This window comes from Panulirus ornatus, chromosome 55, assembly GCF_036320965.1.
Source record: "Panulirus ornatus isolate Po-2019 chromosome 55, ASM3632096v1, whole genome shotgun sequence".
Classification (NCBI taxonomy): Eukaryota; Metazoa; Arthropoda; class Malacostraca; order Decapoda; family Palinuridae; genus Panulirus; species Panulirus ornatus.
The window spans coordinates 23563254-23588048 of NC_092278.1; the positions used below are offsets into that span (position 1 = coordinate 23563254).

The following is a 24795-nucleotide window of genomic DNA, read 5'->3' on the forward strand; positions in this document are numbered from 1 at the left end:
TCCTGATACTCACAAGAAAATAAGGCACTTAGTATTTATGGCATGCCATGCAGAACATCTGCAACATCAACATAAACAAGCATTACAAAGATGGAGAGGTGAATAAGCATTAGCTACTTACATTGGTTCAGGGTGAAATTCTTCATGCTGAACCATTCAGAGACCCTGAGCAAAAGAAAATCACTGAAACTATTATTATGGCTGTTGAACTCTACATAATTTTCTTGGATTACTTAAAAAAACTTTCTGTGTTAGATCAAGAAAACTAAATTAATAAAGAAGTGAGCTGTACCATGAAATTACGATAGACTATTGGTTGATTAACAACTTGGCATCATTCAATTACCTATAATTTACACAAGCAAAGGGTGTGGTTGCAGTTCTCATCTCACCCAAAAGCAGTCAATATACAAATATAAGAATAATACTTATCCCTGGGGATAGGGGAGAAAGAATACTTCCCACGTATTCCCTGCGTGTCGTAGAAGGCGACTAAAAGGGGAGGGAGCTGGGGGCTGGAAATCCTCCCCTCTCTCTCTTTTTTTTCTTTTTTTAATTTTCCAAAAGAAGGAACAGAGAATTGGGCCAGGTGAGGGTAGTCCCTCAAAGGCCCAGTCCTGTGTTCTTATGCTACCTCGCTAATGCAGGAAATGGCGAATAGTTTGAAAGAAAAAAAGAAGAATAATACTCACTCCTATGAAGGTGAGCTAACTGTTAAGTGTTGCAAAACATATGCCACTAAGCAATGCAGGTGGAATAGCAAACTAACAGTTGCAAAACATATGCCACTAAGCAATGCAGGTGGAATAGCAAACTAACAGTTGCAAAACATATGCCACTAAGCAATGCAGGTGGAATAGCAAACTAACAGGGACACTGGTGCTCACCTCACTCCTGACTTAACACTACTCTGTTAACATGCTGATCTAACATACATTTTAACAATCATCATAAAGAGGTGGTCTAGACAACAAAGACTACTAAGGTAGGGCAAAAAGGAAGCAATTAATCATCAACTGTCGTATGTGATTACTGTTTGTCCTTAATTGTTAGCTTATGCTGACTTGCCTCATAGACCAGAGAAATCTATAGCATCAAAGTCCATTTAGGAAATATATATTTGCTACTAATAACCACTGCAACTGTTCTGTGCCTGGACAAATTTAAGTAGGTTGAGCTGGCTGTCAGCAGAGTTGAAACTAGCAGATGGTACAAGTGGCAGATTTTGGACGTGGAAATTCTGATATTACAGCTTCTGCCTGACAGACACCTTTTATTAGGTGGTTAGGAGGTCACATCTGCAAAAACATTAGTCCTTCTAGCTAACATTAGTACAAAGTATAAATGGCTTTGGGCCAAAAGAATTAACCTTCTTGCATAAATACACAGATGCTACCTCAATAAGGTGGGAAGCAGTACACAGGCACATGAAAAAATATATACGAGGTGTGATCAAAACATTCTAAAACTTAGCCTTTACTTTACCAAAGAGTGTATGTACATACAACATTCTTATGAGCAATCCCTATCAAATCTCCCTCTGATGATATGCAAGTACCAGCATTTCTTCCAATTTTGGAAGCAGCACTGGAAGTCTTCAACCAAGAACTGATCAAGTTGCACTTACACATAATTATGGATGGTTGGAACGTTATCACATCTTCCACCTTTCAGATTCATTTTGTATTTTAGAACAGATAAAAAATCACATGGGGTACAGTCAGATGAATATGGAAGGTGTGGTATAACAGGAATGTTTTTAAACCCCAAAATTTTTGAACAGAGACAATAGTGTGTGAAGGAGTGTTGTCATGGTGCAGAAACCATGAGCCATTTTCACACAACTGGTGGCGGTTTCTCCAAACTTTATCCCTCTATCAAACAGAACATCTTAATAAAATTACTCATATATCTCCTATGTTTACACATCAGCATAGTCTACTACCTCCATATGGCCACATGTAATAAACAAATTCTTAGAACTTTTTGACCACAACTCATATGTATACACATACTTACTTACTGTCAGCCCCAGGAGTCCCTCTTATCCTTATGAGGCTCCTGCAACACTGATGAAGCAGGCTATGTCCACGTGTCAGGACTACAGATCATAAAGTTTTATGATCTTTTTTTTTTTTTGTGTGTGTATGCAAAAAAAAAAGCAAGGCAACTGAGTGGTAAGTGCTCAATGTCTTCTTTGTGGTAGTTGCATCAAGGGTATGAAGTGTCTTAGGATGTGATGAAACAGTGTTTGTATTGTTTTATGGTGATGGGTGCTCTTCAAAGTATAAGCAGGAAAAAGTGACTCATGTTTGTCTGATGAGTGTTGTTTCTGATGGATGGATGTCTGGTGGAATGTATTCGAAACTGAGTAAGGAGGTCAGCTGTTTAGAACTTACCAGGTTATTTCAATGAGTGTGTTTTGTCAGTGTTATATTTGTTAGGACGGGGGGATTTGTGAGAAGAGGTTATGAAAGTTGATGCAGGTGTAAATGTTTATTTCAACTTGGGGATTACTGGGTGGTTATAGAGTGGTTTGGGTGAGAAATATCCAGGGCTGTTGCATAGAACTGGATGCCAAGAATATTGAAATGCATATGTATTGAGAGGATCTTTGTCATGTGTAATGCACCAAAACCATGGTACCCTATCCACATCCAGGCCCAACAGACCTTTCCATGGTTTACCCCAGACCTTTCACATGCCCTGGTTCAGTACACTGACAGGACGTCGACCCTGTAATACCACATCGTTCCAATTCACTCTATTCCTTGCACACCTCTCACCCTCCTGCATGTTCAGGCCCTGATCACTCAAAATCTTTTTCACTCCATCCTGCCACCTCCAATTTGGTTTCCCACTTCTCATTCCCTCCACCTCTGAAACATATATCCTCTTTGTCAACCTTTCCTGACTCGTTCTCTCCATATGTCCAAACCATTTCAACACACCCTCTTCTGCTCTTTCAACGACACTCTTTTTATTACATTTATGTATGGATTCCTATGAGTCCACAGGGAAATGAAACATGTAATAATCACATCATCAGGGGAGATACAAGAAAGAAATATAAGTCAGTTGATATACAATGAAGAGACATAGCTAGTATGCCATTTGGTAAACTTTGTACATAGGCACTATGCCTGTATTCTGCCAATCCTCAGGCACTTCCCATGATCCAAACATACACTGAATATCCTTACCAACCAATCACCAACACTGTCACCCCCACTCTTAATGAATTCAACTGCAATACCATCCAAACCCACCACCTTGCCGGATTTTATCTTCCACAAGGTTTCACCACTTCTCTCTTCACCAAACCACTCTCCCTGACTGTCTCACCTCACACACCTTGACCCAAACACCCTATATCTGCCACTCTATCATCAAACACATTCACCAAACATTCAAAATACTCACTCCATCTCCTCACTTCATTACTACCTGTAATCACTTGCCCCCTTCACTGATGTTCCCATTTATTCTCTTGTCTAACATACACTATTTACCTCCTTCAAAAAATCTTTTTATTCTCCCTAAAGTTTAATGAAACTCTCTCTCCTCAACTCTCTTTTGCCCTCTTTTCAACCCTTGCACCTTCCTCTTGACCTCCTCTCTGTTTCCCTTATACATCTCCCAGTCATTTGCACTCCTTCCTTGCAAGCATCAGGGATAGGGCAGGAAGAATACTTTCCACGTATTCACTACATGTCATAGAAGGTGACTAAAAAGGGAGAGAGAGAGAGAGACAGAGAGAGACAGAGAGAGACAGAGAGAGACAGAGAGAGACAGAGACAGAGAGAGACAGAGACAGAGAGAGACTGAGACAGAGAGAGACAGAGACAGAGAGAGACAGAGACAGAGAGAGACAGACAGAGAGAGACAGAGACAGAGAGAGACAGAGACAGAGAGAGACAGAGACAGAGACAGAGAGAGACAGAGACAGAGAGAGACAGAGACAGAGAGAGACAGAGACAGAGACAGAGAGAGACAGAGACAGAGAGAGACAGAGACAGAGAGAGACAGAGACAGAGACAGAGAGAGACAGAGACAGAGAGAGACAGAGAGAGACAGAGACAGAGTGACAGAGACAGACAGACAGACAGAGAGAAAGAGAGAGGTTGGAAATCCTCCCGTCCAGTTTTTACTTTTCCAAAGGAACAGAGAAGGGGGCCAAGTGAGGATTTTCCCTCTGTTCTTAATGGTACCTTGCTAATGTGGGAAATGGCAAATATGTATTTAATACAATAATGAATATTTTTTTTCTGGCCCCCAGATCCCACCCCTTTTACACATACTCACCACTTCCCATGCTAGCAAGGCAGCGTAAAGAAAAAAGAACGGAGCTCTAGAGGGAAAACCCTCACTTGGCCCCCTTCTCTGTTCCTTCTTTTGGAAAAATAAAAACTTGATGGGGAGGATTTCCAGCCCCCTGCTCCCATCCCTTTTAGTCGCCTTCTACAACATGCAGAAAGACTGAGATGCCAAGCTTTTGTTAACTTCTCAAAGACATCTTTAGGGCAACTAGTTGTACATTATCAAAGTATGTACAGTTTTATATTAGTTATCCACTAAACAACTGGGAATTACAAAGTTTGGTTGTAAGAATAAGTGAATCTAGTCAGGTGTAATCAGGGTTGTGGGGAATAAAAAATCAAATAGATCCTACATCCCCATAATGTTGTTTGCTTGCAGAGGAAATTCTCTCATATATGTGGTATAAAGCTCATTTATTTATGGATGGGGTTGTTAGGGAGGTGAATGCAAGAGTTTTGGAAAGAGGGGCAAGTATGAAGTCTGTTGGGGATGAGAGAGCTTGGGAAGTGAGTCAGTTGTTGTTCGCTGATGATACAGCGCTGGTGGCTGATTCATGTGAGAAACTGCAGAAGCTGGTGACTGAGTTTGGTAAAGTGTGTGGAAGAAGAAAGTTAAGAGTAAATGTGAATAAGAGCAAGGTTATTAGGTACAGTAGGGTTGAGGGTCAAGTCAATTGGGAGGTGAGCTTGAATGGAGAAAAACTGGAGGAAGTGAAGTGTTTTAGATATCTGGGAGTGGATCTGGCAGCGGATAGAACCATGGAAGCGGAAGTGGATCATAGGGTGGGGGAGGGGACGAAAATTCTGGGAGCCTTGAAGAATGTGTGGAAGTCGAGAACATTATCTCGGAAAGCAAAAATGGGTATGTTTGAAGGAATAGTGGTTCCAGCAATGTTGTATGGTTGCGAGGCGTGGGCTATGGATAGAGTTGTGCGCAGGAGGATGGATGTGCTGGAAATGAGATGTTTGAGGACAATGTGTGGTGTGAGGTGGTTTGATCGAGTGAGTAACGTAAGGGTAAGAAAGATGTGTGGAAATAAAAAGAGTGTGGTTGAGAGAGCAGAAGAGGGTGTTTTGAAGTGGTTTGGGCACATGGAGAGAATGAGTGAGGAAAGATTGACCAAGAGGATATATGTGTCGGAGGTGGAGGGAACGAGGAGAAGAGGGAGACCAAATTGGAGGTGGAAAGATGGAGTGAAAAAGATTTTGTGTGATCGGGGCCTGAGCATGCAGGAGGGTGAAAGGAGGGCAAGGAATAGAGTGAATTGGAGCGATGTGGTATACCGGGGTTGACGTGCTGTCAGTGGATTGAATCAAGGCATGTGAAGCGTCTGGGGTAAACCATGGAAAGCTGTGTAGGTATGTATATTTGCGTGTGTGGACGTATGTATATACATGTGTATGGGGGGGGGGCATTTCTTTCGTCTGTTTCCTTGCGCTACCTCGCAAACGCGGGAGACAGCGACAAAGTATATAAAAAAAAAAAAAAAAGCTCATTTCTTAAAGAATATACTTACAAATTAAGGAAAGTCAAATTAAGGAAAGTTTTACCATCAGTTATCCTGGACGGTTATAATACGAACAAAAAGGACAGTCAGTCATGACAAAATCTTGGTGGAAAAAGAGCATCATCGGTCACAAATCAAGCAATGTTCTGAAGCTGAAGATGTGTCAAAAATACTACCCTATGGAACACTTCCTTTACAAATACCTTTAACATATCAGTATTTTTTCTACTTTACATCCACTAAACCTTCCTACTCTGTTATCTTTCATGTACAAAGGATTCAAAATTATGTGTAATCAGGTCACTGAAAGCACGTTATGAATATCTAAAAGCACACAATAGAATCTAATCAATGCAGACTGAACAATGCTGGTATACATTCACATACATACCAAAACTCTATTGTTGAGACAGTGGCAGAGCGGCAGCCAGTTATAAACTTCTGTGAACAGTTCAGCCATTTGTGCAGTGTATTTAGCCTTAACCTCTCCTTGAAACCCATACATCTGATTCATTGTTACACTCTCATGGTTTCCTGTGACAAAGAAAATCACTACTCAACAAAAAATTCATCTGGGAAACATGTAAATTTTCTATGTGGCAAATCTAAGTGCAATAGTACTACAAAACAACACTTTTAACACTTATTGTACTCTGCACCTCATATTTGGAATCAATGAAGGTTGCTCAATACTTCATGTGAGGATTAATGGTTCCCACCCTCATGTGAATTCCCAGGTGTTGTTTGATTCCCCTATTTATCCATAAAGGTCACTAGCAGCCTACCAAAAGAACTGGAAAAAATATCACACATCTTGGTCACCCACATATCATCAGAGTGTACATGTCATCTTGGCAGGATGCCACACCTGCATGCCCATTATCATAATCATTTCTAGAATAAAAGAAATACTTTCACCCATATAAGTGCATATATATTTGATATAATACTTTTTTATATTCATTCATGTACGTAAAGTCCTAACTGTGTAAATGATGTGCATATATGAAAATGAAACATATATAAAAAAAATTACATAATGAAAAAATACATAAATGATACATATGAGACATGTGAATCCCTCTTATTCTAAGGGATTGCACCCTGATTCTTAAAGGTCACTTGCTGCTAAAAAATGTTGCTCTGTGATGCAATGTTTTGAGGAGGCCCATGTATATTATCAAATAAGGAGCGGCACTGCTACACAGAAGTGTGGTAGTAAGACTGGCATATACGACTGAGCGAGTTGATCAAGGTTTGCAGTAATGGTTTAAACATATGGAGAAGATGATTAAGAAGGTATACACATCAGAAAGGGAGGGAACAGTAAAAGAGGAAAAACACAATAGAGATGGACTGAATGGTGCTTTAAGGGTTCAAAGCCTGAACAAACAAGGAGTATAAGGTGTATAAGAGATAGAGAGAATTCTAATGAGGTGGTATACAGTGGACATCAGTGGTATACAGTGGCTATCAATGCGTTAAACTAGGGCATATGAAGCAATCAGTGAAACCATGAAAAGGTAAGTGGGGCCTGTGTATGGATATCAGGCTCTGATTTTGGTGATTTATAAATGACAGCGAAAGAGTGGATGTGAGTGAATGAGGCCATTTCTTTGTCTGTTTCTTGCATTACTCAATAATGCAGAAATGGCAAGCACATATGAAAAAAATATCAATTATAGCAATGTTCTCAGTGGAAATAAGAGAATAATGTACATCAAATTTTGTGGTAACCAATGAATGACATAAATAAGAAAAGCCTGCACCCCATTAAATGTGGCTATATTCCTGAACCATGAAGGAATTGTACATAAAAATTCCACTCTTTTCTGACTCTGACTCCACTTCCATTTGCAGGTGTTAGACCTAACTCATAAAAAAGATCAATTTTGCAGACTAGGGTTCTCTAGCCTCATCCCTTCATACAAGCAGACCCACTATGAACTGAATTTTTTTTTTGGTCACATCCAGCACCTACTTAGTGTTTGATACATATGCAACAAAAATACTTATCATAGAAACCAATCCCTGATATCACAAAACTTTCCCATACAGAGAGCTCTGTGAATTATATACAATCAAAAGATATACAAGGGCAGGTCATTTGTGAAATCAGCAAGATAAAACCAAACAGAAGATTTTCTTTAACAATTACTTAATGAAAATACTGTATCTTGCAAGGTGTTTCAATCTTAACTTGTAGTGATCACCCATGAACTCGTACATGATGTTTTCAACCGAAAGAAAAATACCATGCATCATCAACAATGATTTCAAAAAGCAACAGTAAGAATTACTTGATGAAAATTCTGTATCATACATGATATTTTGATCTAACTTGCAATGATCAATAAAAAACTCATATATCATATGATACTTTTCGACTGAAAGATAAATATCAGTGATTTAAAAAAGCAACAGTAACTGATAATTTCTTAGTACCCCTTTACAGATGACTGATAGGGTCACAATGAATAAACCTACACTATCTATCAAGATTACAGTCAAACAGAAGTGTCATTGTTAAGTAAATCTTACATATAGCAAATACTCTTTTCTTTTAGAATATTGCTATGTTCCACCTAGTCACTCTTTACCTACAAGCAAAATTTTACGAAAATATAACAAACCTATGACACTGCAATGCAAAATGGATCACTGCCAGTACTTAATGAGGCCATTTTCTATAATGTGAGGCACCATCTTATGTGGATTAGACTGATATGACACAAACTTGTGGATAAGACTGATATATAATGGCACAAATTTGTTTTGAATATTTTGATAGACCCATGCCAAACAATGTGCAATAATCTAGGAGCCACTCACCTCTTGACATAAAGAAGTGGTTAGGATAGAGAAGCTTGAATCCAAATAAAACAAAAATACATTCCACAGAAAAGGATCCTCTATCAACGAAATCACCATTGAAGAGGTAGGGGTTTGTAGGTGATGGTAGTCCATTAAGCTCAAAAATGTTCATAAGATCATAGTATTGTCCATGAATATCTCCACATACTGTGAACTTGGAGTCATCAGGAATTGTAACATCTACCAAGGTGGGCTGCTTCGTCATTTGTTCTCTCACATCTAACAATATCTGGAGAAAAAAATACATTTTAAGTTCTTCAGAGACTTCTGGGCTTAAACAACTAAATCCACAACAAAATGTTTCATGTCTTACCAAGACACCAAATTGGTTGAGGTTAAAAACATTAGTAATGCATTAAACCTATCAAATTTCGCAAGTTGACCAGTAACTGGCTGTTAGCTAATTATAACTGTGAGCGTAAATTCTCTTTCTTTTAAAATTTTTGTGCCAGATGGTAGCATTTCCATTCCCAACTCCTGCAACTCATCATGAGTTTGATCAACTTATCCATGACTGTGAAAACCCAAAGAAGCAAGCCAGATGATACTGTGCAATTTAAGCTTATAAACCCATACAAAAAGAGATTCACTCAAAGGCTTACAGGTACTCCAACCCTAGGGAAAAATAATTAAAAAGCATGCATTGAAACATTCAAATTTTCTAACATAACTTCACTACCTAGTGATTTCTATATTTATCCAGCTCTGATTTATGTCCTACGGACTCATTTACGTCTATCTCTTAAATTACCTTATAAGCATACCGACGATGAAGTTTCTTCTGTGCCTTGTAGTGTTCCATCAATTCCTTCATAAACTGTTCTGTTACCTTCCCATCCTCAAGCCGTGGTCCTATGTAATCATCTTCTATAGCTGTAAAGAAAAAACAGTGACGCTAGAACACCTGTAACTCAAACATTCAGCAAACTTCTTAGGTTCTCGCCAAGTAACTTACAGAAGAGTGCTCTAACTGAGCTAAAGTTTGTTATCTAACCAGTATTTCCACCACAACAATAAAATAATTAACAGTTTGGTCATTACAAGCAAGTCTTTAACATAAAACTTAACTCCACAGGTACAGTAATTCAAGCATAAAGCCATAAAATGTAAGATGGAATCTGCAACCCTCTCCATCTACTCTTCTGTGAGTTTTCATGAAGGTTACAAAAACATCATTTGCCATAGACAGTGATTCACTTAAGAGGGATTTTGTCAATAATCCATGGTTTATATCCCTGTACATTGGCAAAAATGAAAGGCATTAAATTTCTGGCTGCAAAATTAGAATTTTCTAAGTGACTTTATAGTATTGTGTTTCATTCATTTTGCTATAATCAATGAGCTCTCACAATGTAATAACGTGTTGCAAGATCTACATCTTTCAATAAAGCAGTGCAAGTATAAATTTTTTTCTCTAACTGTTTACCCCTTTCTTGATTTATTCCTGTGTTTGTGTGAACACATTTCCAGTCTACCTAGTATTGTTTCAGTTGGTTATCCTGCTGAATCACAAAATTCATCACTACGTCTATTCTGCTCTGTCCTTGTCAAAAGGTGAGCCCAATGGAATACCTTAAAGTAACATATTTCTTTTAACTTACACATTTCTAGGTAGTGAAACCTTCACCTGTCCTAAAAACAACATTTACCTTTCATGATTTAGACATAACATTCACTTAGGTGCCAGTAACCATAACACACCTCATTTGTTCTTCCTGGCCTACAAAAGTGGCATATTCCAAATACACAGTTGGACTTGAGATGATTTACCCTTTCTCTTCAATGATTCTTCCTTCACTCCATGATCTACCCTTTTTCTTCAATGATTCTTCCTTCACTCCATGATCTCCCCTTTTTCTTCAATGATCCTTCCTTCACTTCATTCCTTGCTTTCCAGCCTGCTCCCTGTGTCTAAACTATTTCCCTGATCCCCACTTTGCTGTTTTGTGTCTATCTTCTATTCTACCTTGTATCAGTTGTATTTCTTTTATTCATTCACAGCATTTTCTTTCAGATATTGTATTCTTGTTTGTCCTCTTATTATCAATCTTACACAATGTTATACTGTCTTGATTGGTGGTGAAATCCAGACAGCATTTCTAGTCTTTAAAGAAAGATGCTAATTCAGTAGTAAAGCCCACCCTGATGGGCTTGCATGCACTATCTTCAATTTTTCTAAGAGAATGAGTTGTCTGTTCAGCACATCCAAAAAATCAGATCTTCACTCATCACAGTCTACTCAATTTTCATTCCCTTTAAAGTAATATTTACAAAGTGGTGAATGCAAGAGTTTTGGAAAGAGGGGCAAGGATGAAGTCTGTTGGGAATGAGAGAGCTTGGGAAGTGAGTCAGTTGTTGTTCGCTGATGATACAGCGCTGGTGGCTGATTCATGTGAGAAACTGCAGAAGCTGGTGACTGAGTTTGGTAAAGTGTGTGAAAGAAGAAAGTTAAGAGTAAATGTGAATAAGAGCAAGGTTATTAGGTACAGTAGGGTTGAGGGTCAAGCCAACTGGGAGGTGAGTTTGAATGGAGAAAAACTGGAGGAAGTGAAGTGTTTTAGATATCTGGGAGTGGATCTGGCAGCGGATGGAAACATGGAAGCGGAAGTGGATCATAGGGTGGGGGAGGGGGACGAAAATTCTGGGAGCCTTGAAGAATGTGTGGAAGTCGAGAACATTATCTCGGAAAGCAAAAATGGGTATGTTTGAAGGAATAGTGGTTCCAACAATGTTGTATGGCTGCGAGGCGTGGGCTATGGATAGAGTTGTGCGCAGGAGGATGGATGTGCTGGAAACGAGATGTTTGAGGACAATGTGTGGTGTGAGGTGGTTTGATCGAGTAAGTAACGTAAGGGTAAGAGAGATGTGTGGAAATAAAAAGAGCGTGGTTGAGAGAGCAGAAGAGGGTGTTTTGAAATGGTTTGGGCACATGGAGAGAATGAGTGAGGAAAGATTGACCAAGAGGATATATGTGTCGGAGGTGGAGGGAACGAGGAGAAGAGGGAGACCAAATTGGAGGTGGAAAGATGGAGTGAAAAAGATTTTGTGTGATCGGGGCCTGAACATGCAGGAGGGTGAAAGGAGGGCAAGGAATAGAGTGAATTGGAGCGATGTGGTATACTGGGGTTGACGTGCTGTCAGTGGATTGAATCAAGGCATGTGAAGCGTCTGGGGTAAACCATGGAAAGCTGTGTAGGTATGTATATTTGCGTGTGTGGACGTATGTATATACATGTGTATGGGGGTGGGTTGGGCCATTTCTTTCGTCTGTTTCCTTGCGCTACCTCGCAAACGCGGGAGACAGCGACAAAGCAAAAAAAAAAAAATAATAATAATAATCAATTTGTTAATCACATTATCTATGCCTCCTCTCTCTTCCTCTTTCTTGCATAATAAGACTGGTGCATTTGTGAATTACAGTACTTGCAGTTTTAGAGTATCATGAGGTCTGGCACTACAGATATTCAACAGCATTTCTTAAACTCCTGGGATATTACTTTTTATTCCAATGCTTGGTTTTACGTAGTAAACAAACCTTGTTTGGAAACAGTTTTATCAAAATCAAAATTCTTTTAATTTGAGGATATGTGAACACAAAAGGTGCATCCCTGGAAATATACATGTATAGTGAATCTGCGCACAGTGAAACAAAGAGTACATGCATGGGTTTATTTCCAGAGCCTTGCAAGTCCAACTTTTATTACCACCACAGAAAGAAAGTACTCACCAATTATGCAAAGAAAATTTATATGGGAGGCATTTGTTTATACAACTTAAGCTTAAAGGCATCTGTTTAATTCTAGATCTACCCATATTACCAACGTCTTTTTCAATTTCTCAATCAAAGGACATCTCACTTTTGTTGTATTCCTAGTGTTTAGTAAGCATGGCTAAGTGACTGCATTTTCATTTTTCTCTGCATTCATAATTCTAGCCAATGTATGCTAAATTTGGGGAGGGAGCAGACTCAACATCTAGCCATTTCGTGATTTCTGATTCCAGGTTTGCATTGAATATCAACCCTACATTTGGTTTCTTCTTGAGTGCTATGATGCAAAATAATCCAGAGAGTGTTCTTATCAATAACTAAAATGTTGTATTAATAAACAAACAAAAGAAAGAAATCCATGTGAATGAAGCTTTTGACTGGATTTACTAAGTATCATTAAGTATTCTACATATACACATAGAAAGGAATCCTTTACCCTACTAGGTAAACTGAACCTCCCTCTTATGGTATCTATGCTCTCATCTATCAACTCTGCAGTTTTTCAAAGAAAAAGACACTAATTTCATCTTACACACTTAGAAAGCCAATATGTCTGCACTATACTTACCCATTGATTCCAAATCAATAGATTGGGCAACAGACTTGTTATCATCATCAACAGCTATTGCCTTCTGGAACATAAGCATCTTAACCACTTTCTGACATTCATTGAACTTCAATTTGGCATCTCGGTCATTAGGGCGAGTCTTTGTAACCTGAAATACAAACCTCAAATAACATAAAAAGTTTACAAAAACTCATCACGTTAAAATCTTCCTCGTCTGACCTGGATATAACTTAGTTTCAAACTATGCTTCATCCTTCAGTTACGTCTGAACTTGACGTAAACACAAGACACAATCTTCAAACTTCATTTCACCTAAGTTAAAACTACTGTTGACTATTCTGTGGTTCCATATACATACATATATTCATATTTTATATTTTTTCTATTTTGCTTTGTCACTGTCTCCAGCGTTAGAGAGGTAGCGCAAGGAAACAGACGAAAGAATGGCCCAACCCACCCACATACACATGTATATACATACACATCCACACACGAAAATATACATAACTATACATCTCAACGTATACCTATATATACACACACACACATATACATAATTCATACTGTCTGCCTTTATTCATTCCCATCGCCACCCCGCCACACATGAAATAACAACTCCCTCCCCCTGCATGTGCGCAAGGTAGCGCTAGGAAAAGACAACAAAGGCCACATTTGTTCACACTGTCTCTAGCTGTCATGTATAATGCACCAAAACCACAGCTCCCTTTCCACATCCAGGCCCCACAAAACATTCCATGGTTTACCCCACACACTTCACATGCCCTGGTTCAATCCACTGACAGCTCTTCAACCCCAGTATACCACATTGTTCCAATTCATTCTATTCCTTGCACGCCTTTCACCCTCCTGCATATGCAGTTCAGGCCCAAATCACTCAAAATCTTTTTCACTCCATCTTTCCATCTCCAATTTGGTCTCCCACTTCTCATTCCCTCCACCTCTGACATATATATATCCTCTTTGTCAATCTTTCCTCACTCATTCTCTCCATGTGACCAAACCATTTCAAAACACCCTCTTCTGCTCTCTCAACCACGCTCTTTTTATTTCCACACATCTCTCTTACCCTTACATTACTTACTCGATCAAACCACCTCACACCACACACTGTCCTCAAACATCTCATTTTCAGCACATCCACCCTCCTGCGCACAACTCTATCCACAGCCCACGCCTCGCAACCATACAACATTGTTGGAACCACTATTCCTTCAAACATACCCATTTTTGCTTTCCGAGATAATGTTCTCGACTTCCACACATTCTTCAAGGCTCCCAGGATTTTCGCCCCCTCCCCCACCCTATGATTCACTTCCGCTTCCATGGTTCCATCCGCTGCCAGATCCACTCCCAGATATCTAAAACACTTTACTTCCTCCAGTTTTTCTCCATTCAAACTTACCTCCCAATTGACTTGACCCTCAACCCTACTGTACCTAATAACCTTGCTCTTATTCACATTTACTCTTAACTTTCTTCTTTCAAACACTTTACCAAACTCAGTCACCAGCTTCTGCAGTTTCTCACATGAATCAGCCACCAGTGCTGTATCATCAGCAAACAACAACTGACTCACTTCCCAAGCTCTCTCATCCACAACAGACTTCATTCTTGCCCCTCTTTCCAAAACTCTTGCATTATATATATATATATATATATATATATATATATATATATATATATATATATATATATATATATATATATATATATATATATTTTTCTTTTTTTCAAACTATTCGCCATTTCCCACGTTAGCGAGGTAGCGTTAAGAACAGAGGGCTGGGCCTTTGAGGGAATATCCTCACCTGGTCCCCTTCTCTGTTCCTTCTTTTGGAAAAATAAAAAAAAAACGAGAGGGGAGGATTTCCAGCCCCCCGCTCCCTCCCCTTTTAGTCACCTTCTACGACACACAGGGAATACGTGGGAAGTATTCTTTCTCCCCTATTCCCAGGGATCGCTTCTCGGCCTTTTGGCTAAGATCAAAGTGGATATATATATATATATATATATATATATATATATATATATATATATATATATATATATATATATATATATATATATATATATATATTTTTTTTTTTTTTTTTTTTTTTATACTTTGTCGCTGTCTCCCGCGTTTGCGAGGTAGCGCAAGGAAACAGACGAAAGAAATGGCCCCCCCCCCATACACATGTACATACACACGTCCACACACGCAAATATACATACCTACACAGCTTTCCATGGTTTACCCCAGACGCTTCACATGCCTTGATTCACTCCACTGACAGCACGTCAACCCCTGTATACCACATCACTCCAATTCGCTCTATTTCTTGCCCTCCTTTCACCCTCCTGCATGTTCAGGCCCCGATCACACAAAATCCTTTTCACTCCATCTTTCCACCTCCAATTTGGTCTCCCTCTTCTCCTCGTTCCCTCCACCTCCGACACATATATCCTCTTGGTCAATCTTTCCTCACTCATTCTCTCCATGTGCCCAAACCATTTCAAAACACCCTCTTCTGCTCTCTCAACCACGCTCATTTTATTTCCACACATCTCTCTTACCCTTACGTTACTTACTCGATCAAACCACCTCACACCACACATTGTCCTCAAACATCTCATTTCCAGCACATCCATCCTCCTGCGCACAACTCCATCCACAGCCCACGCCTCGCAACCATACAACATTGTTGGAACCACTATTCCTTCAAACATACCCATTTTTGCTTTCCGAGATAATGTTCTCGACTTCCACACATTTTTCAAGGCTCCCAAAATTTTCGCCCCCTCCCCCACCCTATGATCCACTTCCGCTTCCATGGTTCCATCCGCTGACAGATCCACTCCCAGATATCTAAAACACTTCACTTCCTCCAGTTTTTCTCCATTCAAACTCACCTCCCAATTGACTTGACCCTCAACCCTACTGTACCTAATAACCTTGCTCTTATTCACATTCACTCTTAACTTTCTTCTTCCACACACTTACCAAACTCAGTCACCAGCTTCTGCAGTTTCTCACATGAATCAGCCACCAGCGCTGTATCATCAGCGAACAACAACTGACTCACTTCCCAGCTCTCTCATCCCCAACAGACTTCATACTTGCCCCTCTTTCCAGGACTCTTGCATTTACCTCCCTAACAACCCCATCCATAAACAAATTAAACAACCATGGAGACATCACACACCCCTGCCGCAAACCTACATTCACTGAGAACCAATCACTTTCCTCTCTTCCTACACGTACACATGCCTTACATCCTCGATAAAAACTTTTCACTGCTTCTAACAACTTGCCTCCCACACCATATATTCTTAATACCTTCCACAGAGCATCTCTATCAACTCTATCATATGCCTTCTCCAGATCCATATATATATATATATATATATATATATATATATATATATATATATATATATATATATATATATATATATATATATTATCCCTGGGGATAGGGGAGAAAGAATACTTCCCACGTATTCCCTGCATGTCGTAAAAGGTGACTAAAAGGGGAGGGAGCGGGTGGCTGGAAATCCTCCCCTCTCGTTTTTTTTTATAATTTTCCAAAAGAAGGAACAGAGAAGGGGGGGCCAGGTGAGGATATTCCCTCAAAGGCCCAGTCCTCTGTTCTTAACGCTACCTCGCTAATGCGGGAAATGGCGAATAGTATGAAAGAAAAAAAGATTTATATATATATATATATATATATATATATATATATATATATATATATATATATATATATATATATATATAATAACCACAACTTTTTCATTTACTAGCCTTGTATAGAATGCCTTTTGTGCCCTACTTTGCCTATAATTTCAATAAATGAGGATTCAAAAGTGGTTAAACTAAAATAAGAACATTTCTGTATCTATATCTGAAATCCCCATGAGTTGCCATATCATTCTGATGTTCAAAGGCTACGTCACAGAGCTGTACTTGGAACACTTCTATGAACTGCGTGGTGAAACAGAGGTGTATACAGATCTGAGATGGAAGACTGTGGCTGAACTGAAGGATAATGATAGGCTTCTGGATCATGCTTTTATGATGAATATTCCAGAACAACTGAACTGTCTCAACAAAAGTGGCAAAGGCACAACAATTTGGTGACATAACTTTAGGACTGCATTAAAGCATTTCAAAATCAAGCTTACGCTTTAGGGAAAGCAACTTTCAGAGAGTAACCTGACATAATTTCCAATCTTAAAATCATACCATTAAATGGATGAGTCTCATTATAATGACATTACAGAAAAGTACAGCAGCAATATTTCTATTTCAATAAATTAAGTCCAAGAAATGTTTCCTGATTTTAAAAACCTGTAGAAAGAAAGCAATTTTTTCAGGACTCATTTTCTTGTCTATCTTTCTTCTCTAAAACTACACCATGTACCTTCATCAACAACCCTGAGTTGAAAGTAACTATCTAAGACACATACTGGCTGACATAATCCTAATATCCTTTCAACATTATCATTTTCACAAGGAATACCAACCAACCTAAAATCACTCAACCTTATCTCCCACCCTAGCCATTTTGTCACCTATTACAATGAGTTTCACTTGATCCACTTCATCATTTCAAGTCTGACAAGAAAATACCATTAAATCTCTCCTTCAAGTCACTGAAAAATAATAAAAAACTCACCGTTTCATAGTCCTTTAGGGCCAGTTTGAACTTGCCTAGGGACATATATGCTGAAGCTCTCCTGTAATAGCCTTTCACATAAGTCTTGTCTAATTCTAGAGCTTTTGAAGCATCTTGAAGAGCATAACCAAAGCACTCTGTACGCAGGTAAGCAAAACTTCGATTCCCATAATATATGGCAACGGTATCATTTAATTCTATTGCAGCTGTATAAAGCTCAATGGCCTTGTCATATTGTTGTTCTGTGTGGATGGAAAAGACATAACGGTATATAATTAATTTAAATACTGTATCATATCAAGTAAATCTGTATCACATGAACACCTACAATAAAAGGAAGACAGGCAAACTGAAGACAACATTTAGGAATTTATTCTTCTCAACTAGTTTCAACAAAGTTTACTTCAGGATAATAATAATGAATCATGAAAGAAGCACAAGCTTACAGTACATACAAAACTGATGGACCATATGTCTCCTAACTGAAATGCATCACTAACTAATTGGCCTATTACTTCAACTCACCTGCCACAAACTGGCCAGTTACAGACCATAATTTCTGATGCCAACCAGGCCCAAATAAAGCTGACAACCTTTTGTGGTATTTTCTTTCAATAACAATATGGAGTGTTCCTAATGCTTTCTATATTTTGTTTATTACATGATGTAAAATCTTTGCATCCCTCCGTCTCGGCAAGTGTCCCTTCTTATCCACATATACCACACAGCACTGGTGGTGCAATGGTATCTGACATCAACTCTGTGCCCAATAACCTCACCTGTAAGTTGCAGCCAGTCTTATCATAATCATTCTTTTCACACCCACTACATGGGATCTCAAACATTATACTACTCTTGTTGTTCTGTACCTCATTTTTAATCCTCGGTCTTCTTTTTACTGATCTGTGAATGTTAACTATAACACTTTGTTGATGTAGTGTTACACTTGTCATAACTGTTAATCAATTTGTCCACAATCCTCTTCCTTTTCTCTTAATCTGATTAACAGGCTCAGCTTCAAGAATGATTCCAAAATACATCTGTTAATCTGAGGCTAAACACTCTTAGGGGCCCTCAGAAAAATTTAAAAACTATCCCAGGCTTGGTCCTGTCACTATATGTTGATTGACAATGAAAGAGTTGTAATTATCAGTGGGTTTTATGCAAACTAAAATTCTTAAGTCCTTTCTTTGCCATTTGTTTTAGGGTGTCCAGAAAAGACAGACATTTACCTATCATAAACTTGATCCTGTATTGTACAAATGTGAGTTGAACAATGCCATGAAGGCTATGAAAAGTGACTCCAAATTGACTGATAAAATAAGCAACTTAGAAGCATAGAATTGAAAGCACTGTCACTATGACTAAAGTCTGACACTGAGAAACACATACAAAGATTTAAACTGAACCATAAGAAACCATGCAGTAACAGCTTCCTACAAGGCTTTAGCCTAATCCCAGTAGATGGCTTTCCTGAGGCAATATTTCAAGGCTTTGGTGAACCAGGAAAAGGACTATGACATTATCATCACCCAGGCTGAAAAGCGAGGAGTAATCACAATGAACAAACAGGACTATGACACAAGATAAACATCCAACTGTCAGACAACACAATATACACAAAGAAATATCAGAAATACCCTGAAGTCAAAATATTCACAACAGAGAGCTAGAAAAATCATGATGAGATCTGATAATTGTAGGAGACTATTGTACCTCCTTGGGGAGGCCCCACCATACTCCCATTATGAGGGGGCACCCCAAGATGCATAAACTTGGCATTTCTATACAACCAATCACTTCTGACACATGGAATAACATACAAAGGTTTGCTTAACAGCTGTTGAACCCTGGGATCCATTAATGATCCCTATTCAATCATCTCAAAAGACTTAAATCAAAAGGCTGATTGATGTGGGATTTAGTTATAAAAGTTACAATTTGACAGTAAGTCAGTCTTCAACAGCTTTCCATGAAGAAAGCAGTACAGGTAGGGAGAAATGGTAAAAGGCATGATTGCACACAACTTTCTACTACCCAGTGTCAACTACACTGTGCTGTTTGTGCAGTGTATCAAGTTTGGAATGAGGAGTCAAGGGCTCTTTGCTTACTACTAACTATTCCTGCCTCTACATGGAGAACTTGGAAAAGGATCAATATGAGACTATTTTGAATAGGGGGTTGATGTAGCTCAAATATGCTGATAATGTACTTTAACCCACATGCAAAGAGACTAACCTACACAGGCATTCTACAGCAACTCAGTAGCATACATCAAAGGATCCAATTCACAATGAAAGAAGACAAAAGTCATTTATCTTTCCTGAGCATCTTAATACATAGGACAAACAAAAGACTAAGATACTCAGCATACAGAAAACCAACCAATAAAGTTAACTTTATTAATGATCTATCATCACATTGTACCAGGATCAAGTTTGGGGTAGTTACCAGATTTTTTTCTGAGGGCCCTTACAGGGTGTGGCCCAGAGTTACAGAAGGATGTGTGATACAATACCACCAAACTATGCAGCTTCACCTGGGTCACGAACATTGTAGAAATGGTGCTCAATGATTGACTAGTTTGTGGTGGGAAAGTGCCAGTAATGGTAGAGAAACCAGTTACTTAAACCACCATCTATGTATATAAGCTTGTGTCCCTGTCATAATGTATCATTTTTCACCTAACAAAGACTGTCAAAACTAGTTTAGAACAAAATCCTACCTCTTTGCATTGCTACCTTTTATTAATTTGGTACTATGGATAACACCTACGACATATGTCCTCTCACTTACCCTGTAGTTTGCTTCAGCTCCTACAGTTCCATCTGCTGCTATGTCCACTCCCAGGTACCTAAAACATTCCACTTCCTGCAGGGTCTCACCATTCAAACTCACGCTTAAACCAACCTGGCTCACCCCTCTGCTAAACTTCATAACCTTACTTTTATTCACATTAATCCTCAACTTCCTCCTTTCACACACTGAAGCATGATTCTGAACATTATATTTCATTGAACCAAAATATTGCAATAATAGTTAGGATTATGTATATGAGGGAAATGTGGGATTAATTGTTGCAAGAGTGGGTATAACACTTGGAAAATTTAACAAACTATGAATACTCACCAACAAGCCACAACTTAAGCAAAATATACATAATGAAAATTGGCTTAATGCTGTGAATCACATGACCACTCTGTTGACATTTAGAGGCATTTGTACAATACTCAGTCATGGGTGTAATTTGTATATTTTGGCTACAATACTGAACATAAAGATATATCTCAAATGCTGGGGAGGCTTGGTGAGAAATTCATTAACAACCCCAAATCTTCCTTAAAATACATAACTCTATCTAACGTCATTCAGCAATATTTACTGCTCCAAATCATGGTCTGCAATTGTTATGGTATTTTCCAAATACTATAGAAGCAAACCTCAGCAAAAACTACCCAAACCCAAAGCTACTATGGCAATGCCAAGCTACACTGTACTCCAACCCTATTCCTTATTCTATGATCATGAATACATGATAATAGTAAAAGCAATGGAGATCATGGAAAATATAGTTAAAATGTGTAAAACTACTGTACATGAAACAATTGGTAGTAATATACTAACATCAAAGTGGCTTGAAGCTGGAAACCAATGGAGTGTCTGCTCATGAGCAGCAGTTGACACAGTATGTCATCATGACGTGTCTGGTACATTGCAGCTATGACACTGAAACTTAAGATGAATCTCCATTGCAAGGGGAAACTTTAACAAGTTCTGTTGACTTTTACATGTTTCATTTACTTTTACGTCAAATAACCTCACATTTTCCCTGATCTTAGTTCTTTCCACTAACAACTATGATCCTCAGAAAAAAATACTTCAATACCACTCTAAATCACTTTTACTATATACAAGCACTAGTACCATTTTTCCCATTTCCTTGAAGAAACACAACAGTGATGATGAGCTGACACTTTACTTTATTCCTTATCACAAACCAAAGCAACATACTAAAAATCAATGCATAGGTTCTATGGTTACAAAACAGAAGCACCAGTGGTTATATTTAACACTGAGCCACAACTGCATAATTAACATAACTATCCTTCTATGGACATTAATAGGACAGATCTTTGAATTAACCCAGGTGGCGTGGCCGCTTCCCTGCTCCTTCGCCAGCCTTCATGTGGGATACGTAGCTCACAGCAAGAGGCCGCTTTAACCCAGACCCAAGCAAGACGCTACTGCAAGAGCCCACAAGGCCTCCCCAGGTCCCTCACTTGATGTGTGGTATACAAAAACTATATGTTCCTTTCAGAATTAGGAAATGTGGACCAGCGATTCCTTACACTGTTCGAGGATACCACGAGTTTCCGTCAAAAAACACAATATACACATGATCACAATTTTATAAGACTCAGCTCACTTACTTTTGAAGTATTCATTAGCTTCATTTTTAAGTTCTTCCGACTTTCTGATATTTTCCTCCGATATTTCCGACATTTTCATCAAATCTCGTTTGCGTGTTCTTCTCAATGTTTACAGTCCGCCGATGACTACTTTCATAATGACACAAAGTTTAAATTCAAGAGGTTATTCATATCAGTTTCTATCATGTCAGGTATCATTATATATCCAATTCCATGATTTATATTTCAAACATATATTCGTTTTTAAAATAAAGAAATTTTAGATATTTTCAGCAAATATTAACGCTCATCCACAATACGAATGGGCGAAGGAATATGATTAATAATACAAAGATCTATTCAATATACTTGATATATAACTACCTTTTCATAGTAATACAGTGATCCGTATCATCTTAGAAATGAAATTAACAATGACAATTGTTTTGCCAAATGTATTACACTTTTAAAGATAATTAAGAATGCTTTTGAAGTTTGCTTTGCCACCTAAGATGTGGCTATTGGTGTTATATAAGATGTACAATGATATAATTTTGTATATTATCATCAAAGCACATGGATTCAACTCGTGATTGTTTGTGAATTTTTCACAAACTGAATAGAAAATTACTGGAAAACTTTTTCCATTAACAGAAACAATCATATAGATAATAGCAATATATCATCACAAAGATTTTCAAATGATATATTCATAAATGATATTCAAAGAATATACAACTTCAGATAGTCGTCACGGAGATAACACTGAGTTGCCAGGGAGAATCTAGGAAGCAACTATGAACAGTATTAAAAAAGGGGGACCTATTTTACAACTGGTCTGTAGCTTTGCATCCACCCAAGCTAGAACAGAAGGACGAGGGATTTTACAAATTCTGAATTACTTATTGGACTCGAAGATGTGAAAATCATAAGATAATTTTAATGAGGTGGAAGGAGCAGGGGCGTATTTGAAAGGGGAGAATGGGGAAGTTCCCCCTAAGATGTACACTATTCAGTAAATTGTTATGATGATGATTCAGTTATTCTGAATCCTTTTAGTCACGAAAGCCAAACATGTATGTGTATGTATACTTAACTATCAGTAATTCACACGTAATAACGAAATTTTCTCCATAAAAATAATAGCGATATTGTTTTATAGAACAACTCCCCTGATAATGGATCATAAGTTTTGTTATCATATATCATAATCATTATTTATTATATTTAATCGCCGTCTCCCGCGTCAGCGAGGTAGCGCAAGGAAAAGACGAGGAATGGCCGAGCCCACCCGCATACACATGGATATACGTAAACCCCCACACACGCACATTTACATACATACATTTCAACGTATACATACGTACGTAGACATATACATATATACACATGTACATATATGTTCATACTTGCTGCCTTCATCCATTCCGTCGCCACCCGGCCACACATGAAAGAGCATCACCCCCCCCCCCCTCTCCAACGATGTAGTGCTAGGAAAATCCAAAAAAATCATAATCATATTGGTTCAAAAATAATCACCGGTCTCAAAGACTTTACACGACAGCTGTACTCAGTTTGGTGAGTATTTAGCTATTGAATGTGATCTAATTTAACTTCCAAATTATTCAAAAAAACATAATCTTTAAAATATGATGTGTTGTTACAGACCACTCTGGAGTTTTTCCCAAATACCTTGGCAATTTCAACATCCCCCCTCCCCCCGAACCAATTCCTGGCTACGCCTGGTGAAGGCCAACATAATCCCTTCTCCCCAGAATTAAATCAAGGATACGTGTCTGGTGAGGGGCAACATGCATCGTGAATACACAAGAAACTGGGCGAAGAGTCAAAACTATGGGCTATCTGAACCTCCCCCTCCCCCACACACATTAAATAGTATGCAATAAATTTTACAGAGAATGATGATGATTATTAACATTTACTACCTTTTAGTCCCTCGAAAGGAAAAATAAATGTATATGTGTCTATATTAAACTGTTTCAGTGATGCAAGGTAGTGAAAAGCGGAACCACCACCAATGGCATGTCCACAATATCGAAAACTTTTCTCTGCAAAAGCACATCAATTTGTTTCTTTGAAAAACTTTTCATCACTGCTATTAGCTTTTTTATGTAATTAAATATCATGTTTATTTTTATTCCGAACAGTTTACCGATTTCATAATAAACTTACTTCTGCACTCCAGCCATATTCAATGGTCTGAGAATTTGACCAATATTAGGGATTAAGTTTAATACCCACATTATCTTGTAAAGTTTGCAATTCACCCTCACCAACTAAATCTATACCTATAGGAATGGTGTAGTAGACAAATGCAACAATTTAAGTTAAATGCAACAGCCTCTAATAACAAAAGCAGAAGACAGGACAGACCCCTCAATTGTGGAACGTTGCTTCCAGTATGTACACACAGATATACCTAAATGGACAAGACAAAATGCCTACACAATGTGTAAGAAAAATTATAGGAGTTAGGGGCCTACATTCAATCTTATAAAGAGAAGTAGATCAGAAAAACTGGATTCTACATGGAAGAAAAATTCATGGAGATACTAGTTCCTGAAAAATTGCAAAACTTAATGCAGCAGTTTAACGGGAAACAAACCAGACAAAGAGAAAATGACATTGAACTTTACACACCACAT

The 24795-nt window shown here is 38.3% G+C and overlaps 1 protein-coding gene across 1 annotated transcript in view; it reads right to left on the bottom strand.

Moving 5' to 3' along the window:
- LOC139765567 (serine/threonine-protein phosphatase 5-like) overlaps positions 1-22278 on the bottom strand; it is a 44227-nt gene extending 21949 nt beyond the window's left edge. The window contains exons 1-6 of the mRNA XM_071693137.1: positions 22151-22278; positions 17721-17962; positions 13039-13186; positions 9453-9574; positions 8660-8930; positions 6219-6361 (exon numbers count right to left, since the gene is read on the bottom strand). Coding sequence (XP_071549238.1) covers positions 6219-6361; positions 8660-8930; positions 9453-9574; positions 13039-13186; positions 17721-17962; positions 22151-22229 — 1005 coding nt within the window. The 5' untranslated portion in view covers positions 22230-22278. The remainder of the gene's footprint in view (positions 1-6218; positions 6362-8659; positions 8931-9452; positions 9575-13038; positions 13187-17720; positions 17963-22150) is intronic.
- Positions 22279-24795: the final 2517 nt, after the last annotated feature.